General features: G+C 49.3%; 1 protein-coding gene across 2 annotated transcripts in view; it reads right to left on the bottom strand.

Annotated features, from left to right (window-relative positions):
* SRPX (sushi repeat containing protein X-linked) overlaps nt 1-11,525 on the bottom strand; it is a 149,908-nt gene extending 138,383 nt beyond the window's left edge. The window contains exon 1 of one of the 2 annotated variants that reach the window (XM_040266316.1): nt 11,332-11,525. In XM_040266316.1, the coding sequence (XP_040122250.1) occupies nt 11,332-11,413 (82 nt within the window). In that variant the 5' untranslated portion in view covers nt 11,414-11,525. The remainder of the gene's footprint in view (nt 1-11,331) is intronic. The other variant, XM_040266315.1, reaches the window with a different exon arrangement.
* Between the last annotated feature and the right edge of the window lie 635 nt (nt 11,526-12,160).

The raw sequence follows: 12,160 nt of genomic DNA, 5'->3' as shown, positions 1-12,160 counted from the left end.
CTCCAGTAATCCTGAGAGAACTGCTCTGAGGAGGTGAGGGGAGGAGCCAGGTTATGTAGAAGTTTTGCAACAAAGAGCAGATAGGGACTTCCCAGGTGGTCCAATGGCTAAGATTCTGTGCTCCCAAATTGAGCAGGCGGCTCAGGTTCCATCCCTGGTAAGGGAACTATGATCCTGCATGCTGCAACTAAGAGTTCTCACAGGGCATATAAATAAATGAAAATAAATATTAAAAACACCAAAGGGCAGGTAGTCTGAACATCAAAAGATTATAATTAAAGAAAACTAGATAACCCAAGTTAGAAATTCAGCGCTTTTCTTGGGAAGATGCAAGTCTGGGCTCACTGAAATCATTCCTTTGATATGCACCTCAGCTGTTTGGAGCCAGTATCCGGTGTTTTCACATCCTGGGTTTCCTCAGGGTTCACTGTAGGGAATGGCTACAGTCAAGATGGCAGGAATTCTTTTCTTTTCTTTCCCGAGTTTGCTCAGGGCTCACCGGCTCAAACTGGAGGGCTGCAGTCATTCATGGCTGTGACATCCATGTTTATTTTTAGGGCAGAAAATATGCCATTTCTCACTAGCATTCTCCTTTTGAATGCAGAGGAATTCTATCAGCTGATTACATGTTTTAAACCCAAATAGAAATTTCTAGCCTAACCCGCTCCCGATGAGACTTTAATTGTATATCCTGAGCCAGGTGTTCAGCTCCTAATACTTATCTCCAAATGTGGCATTTTAAAAGACTGCTCTGGCTGGTGGGGTCTGGTTTGGCTTTCAGCCATCCTCACTTGGTTTTCCTGGCTGGTGATGAGGAGGAAACAGACAGAACAGGCTCCATCTTGAAAGCAGGACTCCAGCTTGGGCCGGACTGTGGACTTTGAGCTATATGGCCAGTACCTATGGAAACGACATACCAACTGGAAAACCAGCCCCCCTGGATGGAAGAGCCCCAGGGCTCATACCTAGACTCTCTGTTGCCTAAAAGAATACCCGAATTATCTGTGTAACTGAATAGAATCATAAATTCTATTATGCTTACTGGGGTATGACTACAGGCCTATTGATAATTGTCCACTGTTAACTACCTAGGCTTAAGGCATATGAATCGCAGGTTAACTTTGATTATATCTTTCTTTTCCTTTGTTCAGACTAGTTTCAGGGAATTCGGGGAGGTGGGTTTGGGCATGTACACTTAGGGTATATAAGGTTTTCAGAAAAACTGGTCAGGGTCCTTGGCTAAGAGGAGAGTCTGCCTTGGGCCCGCCGGTGTAATAAACTGCACTCTACTATCTGCATTGTCCTTCTGAGTGAGTTTGTTTCCCAGAATGCGTGGCTACAGCATTTGGTGCATGGGCCGGGAAACTCCTCACTTTGAGACAAGTCCCATTTGGGACTACTCCGAGGCCTTGTGGCTCAAATCTTCTATGGGGGGAAGGCGCCTCGCCCTTCTGGAAGGATTCTGCTTCTCAATGCCCGGACCTTTCATGTTAGCAGGAAGTGGACAGCAGCAAGGGAACTGAGCGCTCAGGTGAGGAGGAACCCAGCAGGGTGGAAGAGGTGGCCTGATCACCCCCCTGGGAGGGATTAGAAGGGGCACAGACCCACAGGAACCTGGAACAGGCAGGTGGCAACGACTGCTTGGTACACAGGTTGACAAGCGTGTTAGGGCTGAGGAAGGAAATTTGTGAAGGTCATTTACGAGGTGGTGTCCACACTGTCTTAGGGAAAATTATTACCAAGCAATTGCCAGGGGATTTTTAGGAGAAGAAACTTGGTTTTTGTGTGCTCATATTCTGCCCTCCCCAAGGAGATGTCCTATCTGCTATGAAATTCTTGACCCCCTTGAAATTGTCAGGGTAGAAGGAGGGGGATACATAGTGAGTACGAATTGGCTTTTCCAGAGACAGCCTGGGACGTGGGATATTTAACCCATCTGTATTTTCATCTGCACCTGATCAAGCCCACCAAGGCAGAATGGACTTTAAAAGTTAAGGGAGAAACAGTCTTGGACCACGTGGTGCTCTCGTTCGGCTGTGCTGAGCGGCAGGTGAAGACACACCGATCCCTCTTCTCCCTCTGGCACCTGGCAGGTAAGGCTCTTCTCATCCCAATTAGGAAGGAGGCAGAATGGCAACTTAAGTGTCATTGAGTAGAAATATCAGAAGTACATAGGGTACTGAGAACTTCGTAGACAGAACGAAAAGGAAAAGTAGAAGAAGGTCCGAGAAGGTAAGCCAGATGGGAGGAAGTGAATCTAAGGCAACTGTACAGGAGTGCATGATTAAAATTTTAAAGAAGGGATTTGGAGGAGACTATGGGGTGAAGATGACGCCTAACCGCCTCCACATATTCTGTGAGGTCAGATGGCCCCCTAGGGGAGTAGGATGGCCACCAGAGAACACCATGAACTTAAAAATAGTGGAAGCAGTCTATACAGTAGTCACAGGACAGCCAGGACACCCGGATCCATATCCATATATTGACTCATGGCTGGGTAGCTCAAGACCCTCCTACTTGGACAAGGTTCTGTATCCAGAAGGGAAAGGGAAAAATATTAATGGCACAAAAATTGACTGATGATAAAAAGTAAATTCTACAGGATTTGGACAGGGATCACCTGACCCCTCCCCCATACTGGATAACGACGCGCCTGCCTCCCAGTGCTCCACCAGGACCGGAGGCCGCCTTACTGCCCAATCCAGGGCCAGGTGAAGTCCTGCAGCAGCCACTACTCTTCCCCCAGCTCTCCCAGAGTTCGTAGAGCCACCGTTTCGGTAGGCTCCAATCCCAGCAATGGAGACCTCTGGTCAATGCCCCCAGGATTCCACCTCAGCTGGACCTCCTAGATTGTATCTCCCTCTCCTGGTGAGTACTGATGGGAAGGGAGAAGAAAACACAGCAATTAGACAGAGGCTGTGCTCCACCAAGGAACAGGGGGAAAGAACCCCACTACAGATGCCCCTCAAAGAGCTACAACAGCCTCCAGTTCAGGACGCATGGGGCACTACCATCCGCCCCCTGTAGCCTATTATTACTAGCCATTTGCCTCTATGGATATATTAAACTGGCAGAGACACGCTCCACCATACTCGGGGGAGCCACAAGCCATGATTAGGCGAATGGAGACTATTTTTCAAACCCACCGCCCTGTATAGGATGACATAATCCAACTACTAGTCTCCCTTTTCAGCACTGAGGAAAGACACAGGATCCTAACTGAGGCCAGAAAATGGTTAAGAGAAATGGCACCTGAGGGTACTGCAAACCTGCAGCGGTGGGCAGAACTAGCCACCCCCGATGAGAGGCCCAACTGGGACTGTGACACAGAGGAAGGGAGGGGCCACCTGGGGAGATATCTGGTGACTATCTTACAAGGTCTCAAGAGGGGGGCCTGAAAAGCTATGAGTATCGCAAAACCCTCCAAAGTGATTCAAAGGGAAAGCGAATCACCCTCTGAGTTCTGCAAAAGACTGTGAGAGGCCTATAAACTGTATACGCCAATAGACCCAGCCAGAGGCTGCTGGGTCTCAGATGGTAATAAATGCAGCCTTTGTGTCTCTAGCCTACCCTGAAAATGTCAGATGGGGGGGACACCAAGTGACTCATAAATTTTTATACATCCCTGAATGCCCAGTACCTTTGTTAGGAAGAGACCTGCTGTCTATATTGGGGGCACAAGTGACCCTTCCCCCCACGAAAGACCCACTGTTCGAGTGGGCCCAACCACCTATTTACTCTTCCTCTCAGTAACCCCTCAAGACGAATGGAGGTTGCACGATCTCCTGGAAGGGAAACCGGACAGGCTAAACAGACGAGAGACAGAGAGAGAGTTAACTCAACAATTCCCTGAGGTCTGGGCGGAAGACAACCACCCCCAGGCTTGCAAAACAAGTCCCACTGGTAATAGAACTCAAACCTGGTACAATTATGTCAGCACCCGCCTTGAGCCTGCCAGACCTTGCTCAGCCATTTACTCTTTTTTCTTTTTTTTTAATTTTTATTTTTACTTTACTTTACAATACTGTATTGGTTTTGCCATACATTGACATGAATCTGCCATGGGTGTACATGAGTTCCCAATCCTGAACCCCCCTCCCACCTCTCACCCCATATCATCTCTCTGGATCATCCCCGTGCACCAGCCCCAAGCATCCTGTATCCTGTATCGAACACAGACTGGTGATTCATTTCTTACATGATATTATACATGTTTCAATGCCATTCTCCCAAATCATCCCACCCTCTCCCTCTCCCTCAGAGTCCAAAAGTCCGTTCTATACATCTGTGTCTCTTTTGCTGTCTCGCATACAGGGTTATCATTACCATCTTTCTAAATTCCATATATATGTGTTAGCATACTGTATTGGTGTTTTTCTTTCTGGCTTACTTCACTCTGTATAATCGGCTCCAGTTTCATCCATCTCATTACTCTTTACATGACTGAAAAGGACAAGGTGTCTATAGGAGTGTTCTCCCAGACTCTGGGGACAAGGAACAGACCAGTGACTTATCTCTAATCAGCTGGACAATGTTGCCACTGGTGGCCAGGATGCTTACAGGCAGTTGCTGCGGTTGCCTTACTGGTCCAGGAGGCAACCAAGCTGACTTTGGGCCAAGATTTGTTCGTAAAAGTCCCACATGAGGTCAACACTCTCCTGCGAGGGGATCCCCATAAATGGCTGTCAACATCCCGGATTACTCAATACCAGGGACTGTTATGTGAGAACCCCCATGTTACTACTGAGCCTTGTCAGGCTCTGAATCTGGCCACTCTCTTTCTTGTGGGAGAAAGTGGGCCCTCACATGATTGCAAGGAAATATGCCAGCAGACCTGACTCGAGAGACCAGCCAATCCCGGACCCAGATTTGGTCCTGTACACCGATGGCACCAGCCTGGTGAAACAAGGACAGTGATTGGTGGGATGTGCAGTAGTCACAGAAGAAACCATCGTTGAGGCTAGCTCTCTGCCATCACACTGGTCCGCTCAACAGGCCAAACTATATGCTCTAATCCAGGCCCTCCAGCTGTCAAAAGGTAAGAAGACAAACATTTACACAGACTCCAGGCATGCTTTTGCCACACTTCAGGGCTCTGTATAAGGAGAGAGGCCTTTGATAGCTAGTGAAAAAGATATTAAAAATAAGGAAGAAATTAAGACCCTATTAGATGCTGCCTGGAAACCAGATAGGGTTGCAGTCATACACTGCTGAGGACGTCAAAAAGAGGATACCCCCCGGGCTCAGGGAACAGACTGGCAGATAAGACCGCTAAATAAGCAGCCGAAGGCTTGGGGGTGACAAGTGAAGCCCCTATTAAAGCTCTCATATTGGCGGAGCTACCTGAGCTAATGCTAGACTATCCAAAATACACTGAAGCCTAAAACCAACTAGCCAAAGCAGAAGGGGCCATCAAGACTGAAAAAGGATGGTGGGAATTGCCAAGTAGCAAATTATTGGTATCAGAGGAGCTGGCACCGACTCTGGTAAGCCAAACACACCAAGGGACCCACCTAGGCCATGATAAACTGGAAGAGCTAATTTGAAAATATTTCTTGGTTCCCCGCCTCTCTTCCCTATGCAGGACAATCTCAGAACTGCACCGCCTGCTCACAGGTCAATGTTGCCTCTCGGCACAGACAGAAACCTCCAGGGATTCAGGTAAAAGGCTCGCTGCCCTTTGAACACCTGGAAGTGGACTTCACTGAAATGAAACCTCACTGACACTACCATTACCTGCTGGTCATGGTATGTACGTTCTCGGGATGGGGAGAAGCTTTTCCTACCCGGACTGAAAGAGCATCAAAAGTAGCCCGGTGCCTGCTTAGGGAGATGGTTCCTAGATTTGGATTTCCTACCAGCATTGGATCAGAAAATGGCCCGGCTTTTGTAGCTGATTTAGTATAACAAGTACGCAAAACTTTAAACATCAAGGGGAAATTACATACAGCATATAGGCTCCAGAGTTCTGGGATAGTGGCAGGAACCAACCAGACACTTAAAGAGACACTCTCCAAGTGGATCTTAGAGACTGACTGCTCCTGGGTGGACTTGTTTCCGACGGCTCTGCTCAGACTCAGGATGACCCCACAGTCCTATGGCTCTTCTCCGTACAAAATTGTGTATAGGAGGCCCCCTCCCATAATAAAACAGGTATCAACAAATTTGCCTTAGGTGAGGGGGAGATGAGATTTCACAGCAGATGAACAACTGGGTAAGGCAATAAATCAGGTAACTAAGTTTGTACAGAAAAGGATGCCATTTGTGCCGGGGGATCAGGTGTGGTCAAGGGCTGGAAACATGACTCCTTGGCCCCACATTGGAAGGGTCCATATACTGTTGTTCTAACCAGCCCTACTGCAGTTAAAGTTGCAGGTGTCACTCCCTGGATCCACTACATGAGGCTGAAGAGAGCACACCACACAGACCCAGAGGATGCCGAGTGGACTACACAACAGGACCCCATGGTCCCCGTGAAACCAAGATCATCTTAAAGAAGAAACAGAGATGAAGCTCTACAATCAACTGCTGCTACAAGGACTTGCTGGTATCATCTTGAGACTAACCATAGTTTCAGTACAAACAGGGACCTGTGCTATAATTATAGTTGAATGTTGTGTATATATTCCTGATTTATCTGGCTATATATCAGCCACCCTAGATGACATGAAAGGTCAGGTAAAAGTTATGTCTGATGATAATCTTCCTTTTTGGACTTTGGTCCTATCTTGGGTGAAGGGTGATTGGTGGAAAACTATATTTATCATTTTTATAGTTGTCTTGATAGTTCTGCTTTGTGGACCCTTTATTTCACAATGTATTATAAACTTTGTAACCCAAAGGTTGATGTCGTTCTCCCAAATTGGAGGTTGGAGAGTCAGGGTGCAATATATCCCTATGAATGATGCTCATACTATGAGTTAAGAGCATCAAGAGGCGGGGATGAAGGAGGAAACAGACAGAACAGGCTCCATCTTGAAAGCAGGACTCCATCCTGGGCTGGACTGTGGACTTTGAGCTGCTGCTGCTACTGCTGCTGCTGCTAAGTCGCTTCAGTCGTGTCCGACTCTGTGCGACCCCATAGACGGCGGCCCACCAGGCTCCCCCGTCCCTGGGATTCTCCAGGCAAGAGTACTGGAGTGGGATGCCATTGCCTTCTCCAATGCAGGAAAGTGAACTCGCTCAGTCGTTTCCAACTCTTAGCGACCCCATGGACTGCAGCCCACCAGGCTCCTCTGTCCATGGGATTTTCCCAGCAAGAGTACTGGAGTGGGGTGCCAGGGCCTTCTCCAACTTTGAGCTATATGCCCAGTATCTATGGAAACGACATACCAACTGGAAAACCAGGCCCCCTGGATGGAAGAGCCCCAGGGCTCATACCTAGACTCTCTGTTGCCTAAAAGAATACCCGAATTATCTGTATAACCGAATAGAATCATAAATTCTATTATGCCTACTGGAGTATGACCACAGGCCTATTGATAATTGTCCACTGTTAACTACCTAGGCTTAAGGCATATGAATCGCAGGTTAACTTTGATTATATCTTTCTTTTCCTTTGTTCAGACTAGTTTCAGGGAATTTGGGGAGGTGGGTTTGGGCATGTACACTTAGGGTATATAAGGTTTTCAGAAAAACTGGTCAGGGTCCTTGGCTAAGAGGAGAGTCTGCCTTGGGCCCGCCGGTGTAATAAACTGCACTCTGCTATCTGCATTGTCCTTCTGAGTGAGTTTGTTTCCCAGAGTGCGTGGCTACAACAGTGAAACCACACATTTTACCAGTTTTCACCAGGCACCAGGTTCACAGAGCCTTTCTTAGTGGCCACAGCACTTGCTCTCTATCTTCAGCCTTGCTTGCAAAAGGAGGTACACTGAACCTCAAAAATCTCAGATGTAAATGAGGTTTCAAAAATTCACTGCAAACAGAATAAAATGGAAATGCAAAGCAAAACTACAAAGAGATACCTGTCAGAATGGCTATTCTCCAAAAGACAATTAACACCAAGTGTTGGCAAGGATATGGAGAAAAGGGCATCTTTATGTGCTATTGATGAGAAAATAAATTGGTGGAACCCCTATGGAAAATAGCATGGAAGTTCCTCAAAAAACTAACACTACAACTACCATGTGTGCTCAATTGCTAAGTTGCATCTGACTCTTTCGAGACCCCATGGACTGTAGCCCACCAGGCTCCTCTGTCCATGGGATTCTCCAGGCAAGAATACTGGAGTGGGTTGCCATTCCCTTCTCCAGGAAATCTTCCCAACCCAGGGACTGAACCCCGCATCTCCTCTGCGGATGATTCTTTACTGTCTGAGCCACCAGGGAAGCCCATCCCTAAGTTTATTGCAATGAAAATTAAATTATATAAATTTACATTTAGAGAAAGGGCTTCCCTGCTGGCTCAGAATGGATAAAGAAGATGTGATATATACATACAATGGAATATTATCCAGCCAGAAAAAAAGATTGGAATGCTGCCATTTGTGACAACATGGGTGGACCCTGAGGGCATTTTACGAAGTGAGGTAAGTCAAGCAGAGAAAGACAAATACCATATGATCGCACATATATGTGGCATCTAAAAAATGAAACAAAATCTAAGCTCATAGATACATAGAACAGATTTGTGGTAGCCAGAGGGGAAGGGGAGTGAGGAGTAGACGCAATGGGTGAAGGCAATCAAAATGTATAAACTTTCAGCTTTAAATTAGTCATGGGATGAAATGTATAGCATGGTATGTGTGTGTGTTACTCACCCAGTCTTTGTGACCCCATAGACTGCAGCCTGCCAGGCTCCTCTGTCCATGGGATTCTCCAGGCAAGAATACTGGAGTGGGTAGCCATGCCCTCCTCCAGGGGATCTTCCTGACTCAGGGATAGAACCCAGGTCTCCTGCACTGCAGGCAGATTCTTTACCATCTGAGTCACCAGGGAATGACTATCATTAATAATACTGTATTGAGAGTAGATCTTAAAAGTTCTCATCACAAGAAAAAAAAATTTTTGTAACTATGTACAGTGATGCATGATAACTAGACTTACTGTAGCCACCATTGTGAAGTGTGTACAAATATCAAATCACTACACTGTACACCCAAAACTAATGTTATAATGTCAGTTCAGTTCAGTCGCTCAGTCGTGTCCAATTCTTTGCGACCCCATGAATCCCAGCACGCCAGGCCTCCATTACACATCAATAAAAGAAAAAACAAAGAACAGTAAGAAATCCTATCTTACAGACAAACAAACACAATCCAACATAGACAACTTATGAACTTTCCATATACTTCATGTGGGTTTTTATAGCCACCGCATCTTGGTAGCCTACAAAAATCAGAAAGCCAGAAAAGCTGCATCAAATTCAAAGATGGAAGAACTCCAGAGACCTTCTAGGAGTGGGACTGGGAATGATTTTCTCTCTCTCTGTCTCTGACAGTTTCCCTATTAAATCTCAGATGGTTATACAATAGGGGGAGAAGTGCTGATGGGGCCTTCTCAATACCCATCTCCCTCTTTCAGAGATTTCTGATTCCAGGCCTCTCACCAGAGACACACTGTCCACTTGCTAAGAGACTGCCTCTGAAATGATCTTCAAAATCTGTCACTCAGCACTTAGGGTGAACATGGCTGACATGACTTGCCTTGGGACCCACAGGCCTAGAGAGTCTCCCCTCCCCAGACTTCCAAAACCTCTGGCTTGGACTGAAATCTGCTCCTTTGGAATCATCAGCCCCAGCAAGCACATTTCCTGAAAGATCCCATTGGGATGTGCCAAGTTGGGGGCAGCCTGAAGGCTGGCGCTGGAGGGAGGAGCCCGGCCAACCAGGGCCAGTTCCCAAAAGTAGTGAGTGCCCAAGCTGGAAACCCATGACTCTGTGGGTGGCTGGGCTCTGGCAGCAAGCTATGCAGTAGAAGGAAGGAGAGCGGAGGGCAGGGTGAGACAGGGGAGGAAGGTCAGGTGGAAAAAGACAAGAAGCCCCTTGGCTAACTAAGAAAGGCTCCACCAGTTGCACAGGCAGCTTAGAGATGCCTCCCAATTCAGCAGGAAAAGCCACCTCTAATTTCTCAACTTCTCCCCTGTTACCTGTCCAGTGCGGGCTTCTCCCTCCCCTCTAGTTTCACATTAACCTGATTCCCGCTTTGGGAGGTGGGGGTGGGGGAATGAATCCACCTGGGGGTCAGGGGAATGGCACTTGCCAGGCACAGAGGATAGTCTCCTTTCCACTTTGCCCTGAATCAGTTCCTACCCAACAGCTGAAAAACTTACAAGAGTCAGCTGGAAACAAAAGTTCCTGATTATCACTTCACATGTTGGATTCATTCACTCAGTGGATGCGCATGGAATGTCCCTAGCATGCTATCTGGGAACCCTCCCCCTCCAAGCTTCACCCACAACTCTGTAGGTTCGCTTTTCAGACCCAAATTTAAACTGCCCACAGTATTGAAAGTAAAGCCAGATATCTGCTGACCCCATAGCCCACATCACCCACGTTCTCATTAGCACTAAATTAAAATGCGCCCATGGATTTCTTCTCTCCAGGGCGACACGGGTCCATGTTTCCCAGCTCCCCTGAAGCTCTTTGCTAACTTAAGCCTCTCTGATGAGGGACTCAGCAGTAGTTCTTAAAAGGGCATTTCCAAAGAAGGTTTTGTCAACACGAGGAGAGCCCTAATAAACACCTGGGTCCCCTTAGATGCTACAGACCACGCCTTCCAGAAACCAGAAGCCCCACCCTCTGTCTAGCAGAGACCGCGTGCTAACCAAGCGCTTGCCACATGTCACCACTCTCAGCTGGCACCTCTCTCCCAGCGGTGCAGACTTTCTCGGAATCCCCAGCAGGGGGGGTTGGGGGATGCGGGAGAGGCCCCGCCTGCGCCGGCCACGACAGTCCTTCTACGGCGACTAGTGCCCTGCAGCCCCAGGGGGTGGCCTGGCACCTCGAGTGGGAGGGGGTAGGTACTCCTTCCAGGACAAGCTGTCAGTCCCCTGGGTCCCAGCCGCGAGCAACCGCAGGAGAGGCAACTCCTGGGGGTGAGAAAGTAGCCCGCGGCCAAACGTCTCTTGGTCGCCTCTAGCGCCTACGTGGGTTTGATTGACCCCCTGGAACTCCGGGCGCAGAGGGTCCATCGGCTCCCGGCGGCCGCCTGACAATCTGTTCTCCCTTCTCGATGCCCGGACGCTAGCCCCGCTCCCCGTCCCCCAATCCTGGGGCAGCGAAAGACGAAGTCGGCGCAAACAAAGGGCGCCTCGCACCACCCTCCGGCCAAGCCGGGGATGGGGGTGGTCCCCGGCACCCCGTTGGGGAGGCTGGCCCGCCCCTGGCATTACCTGGGAAGCCGCGGCTCGGCGGGACTCGTAGCAGCAGTGGCAACAGCAGCAGCAGCGCGGGCCGGAGTGCGGGGCTCCCCATGGCGCGCCGGCGCTGCGCTGCGCTCGCCTCAGCTGCGCGGCGCGCGTCCCGGGGGCGGGAGATCTACCGGACCGAGGGACTGCGCCGCGGGCCGGCGGAGGCCGAACTTAAAAACTCCTCCTCTCGCCTGTCTCCCGCCCCCGGCCAACCCTCCTTCCTCCGCCTCCCCGGAGCGCTGGCGCGGCTGGGGCTCCGACCCACCCCCTTCTTTTGTGCCAGCGCTTCTTCTGGAGCGGGGCTGACACCTCCGCCCCCTCTCCGGGGTGCCGGAGCGCGCCAGGGGCGTGCCCTAGTAAACCGAACCATCCCAAAGTATCTCTGGGTTTCCCAGTTTGCGCCCTTTCACTCCAAATACACACACCGGTTGCCCGACCCCCTCCCAGATCCCGGGCCCCTAGCACCATATCATCTATGCAGAGAGCTGTGTGAGTCGCAGGGAAAGAGAAGAGACAACTGCGGCAGGTTATTATGGCCAAGTTCGCGGGTTTGACCCTCCCGATCACGCCTCAAGTTTGCTGTTATTATGCCCACCCTCTCCGAAAAGAAATGCCGCTTAGAAACCTGCCCGGGTTCACGGTTACGGACAGAGCAGAGATTTGAACTTAGGTGTGTGGTTGCGCCGGCGCCGGTGTCCGTGCTATGACTTTTTGGTTTCTCTTTAGCGAAGGAATGAATCAAGCGTTGGCCCGGGTGCGTGCCGGCTGCACTGCGGTTTGGGATGAGGCTTGAGGTACTCTTTCCAAGGTT

This window comes from Oryx dammah, unplaced genomic scaffold, assembly GCF_014754425.2.
Source record: "Oryx dammah isolate SB20612 unplaced genomic scaffold, SCBI_Odam_1.1 HiC_scaffold_23, whole genome shotgun sequence".
Lineage (NCBI taxonomy): Eukaryota > Metazoa > Chordata > Mammalia > Artiodactyla > Bovidae > Oryx > Oryx dammah.
Note: the sequence above shows the minus strand (reverse complement) of the source record. Positions and strands in the feature narration are given on the sequence as shown.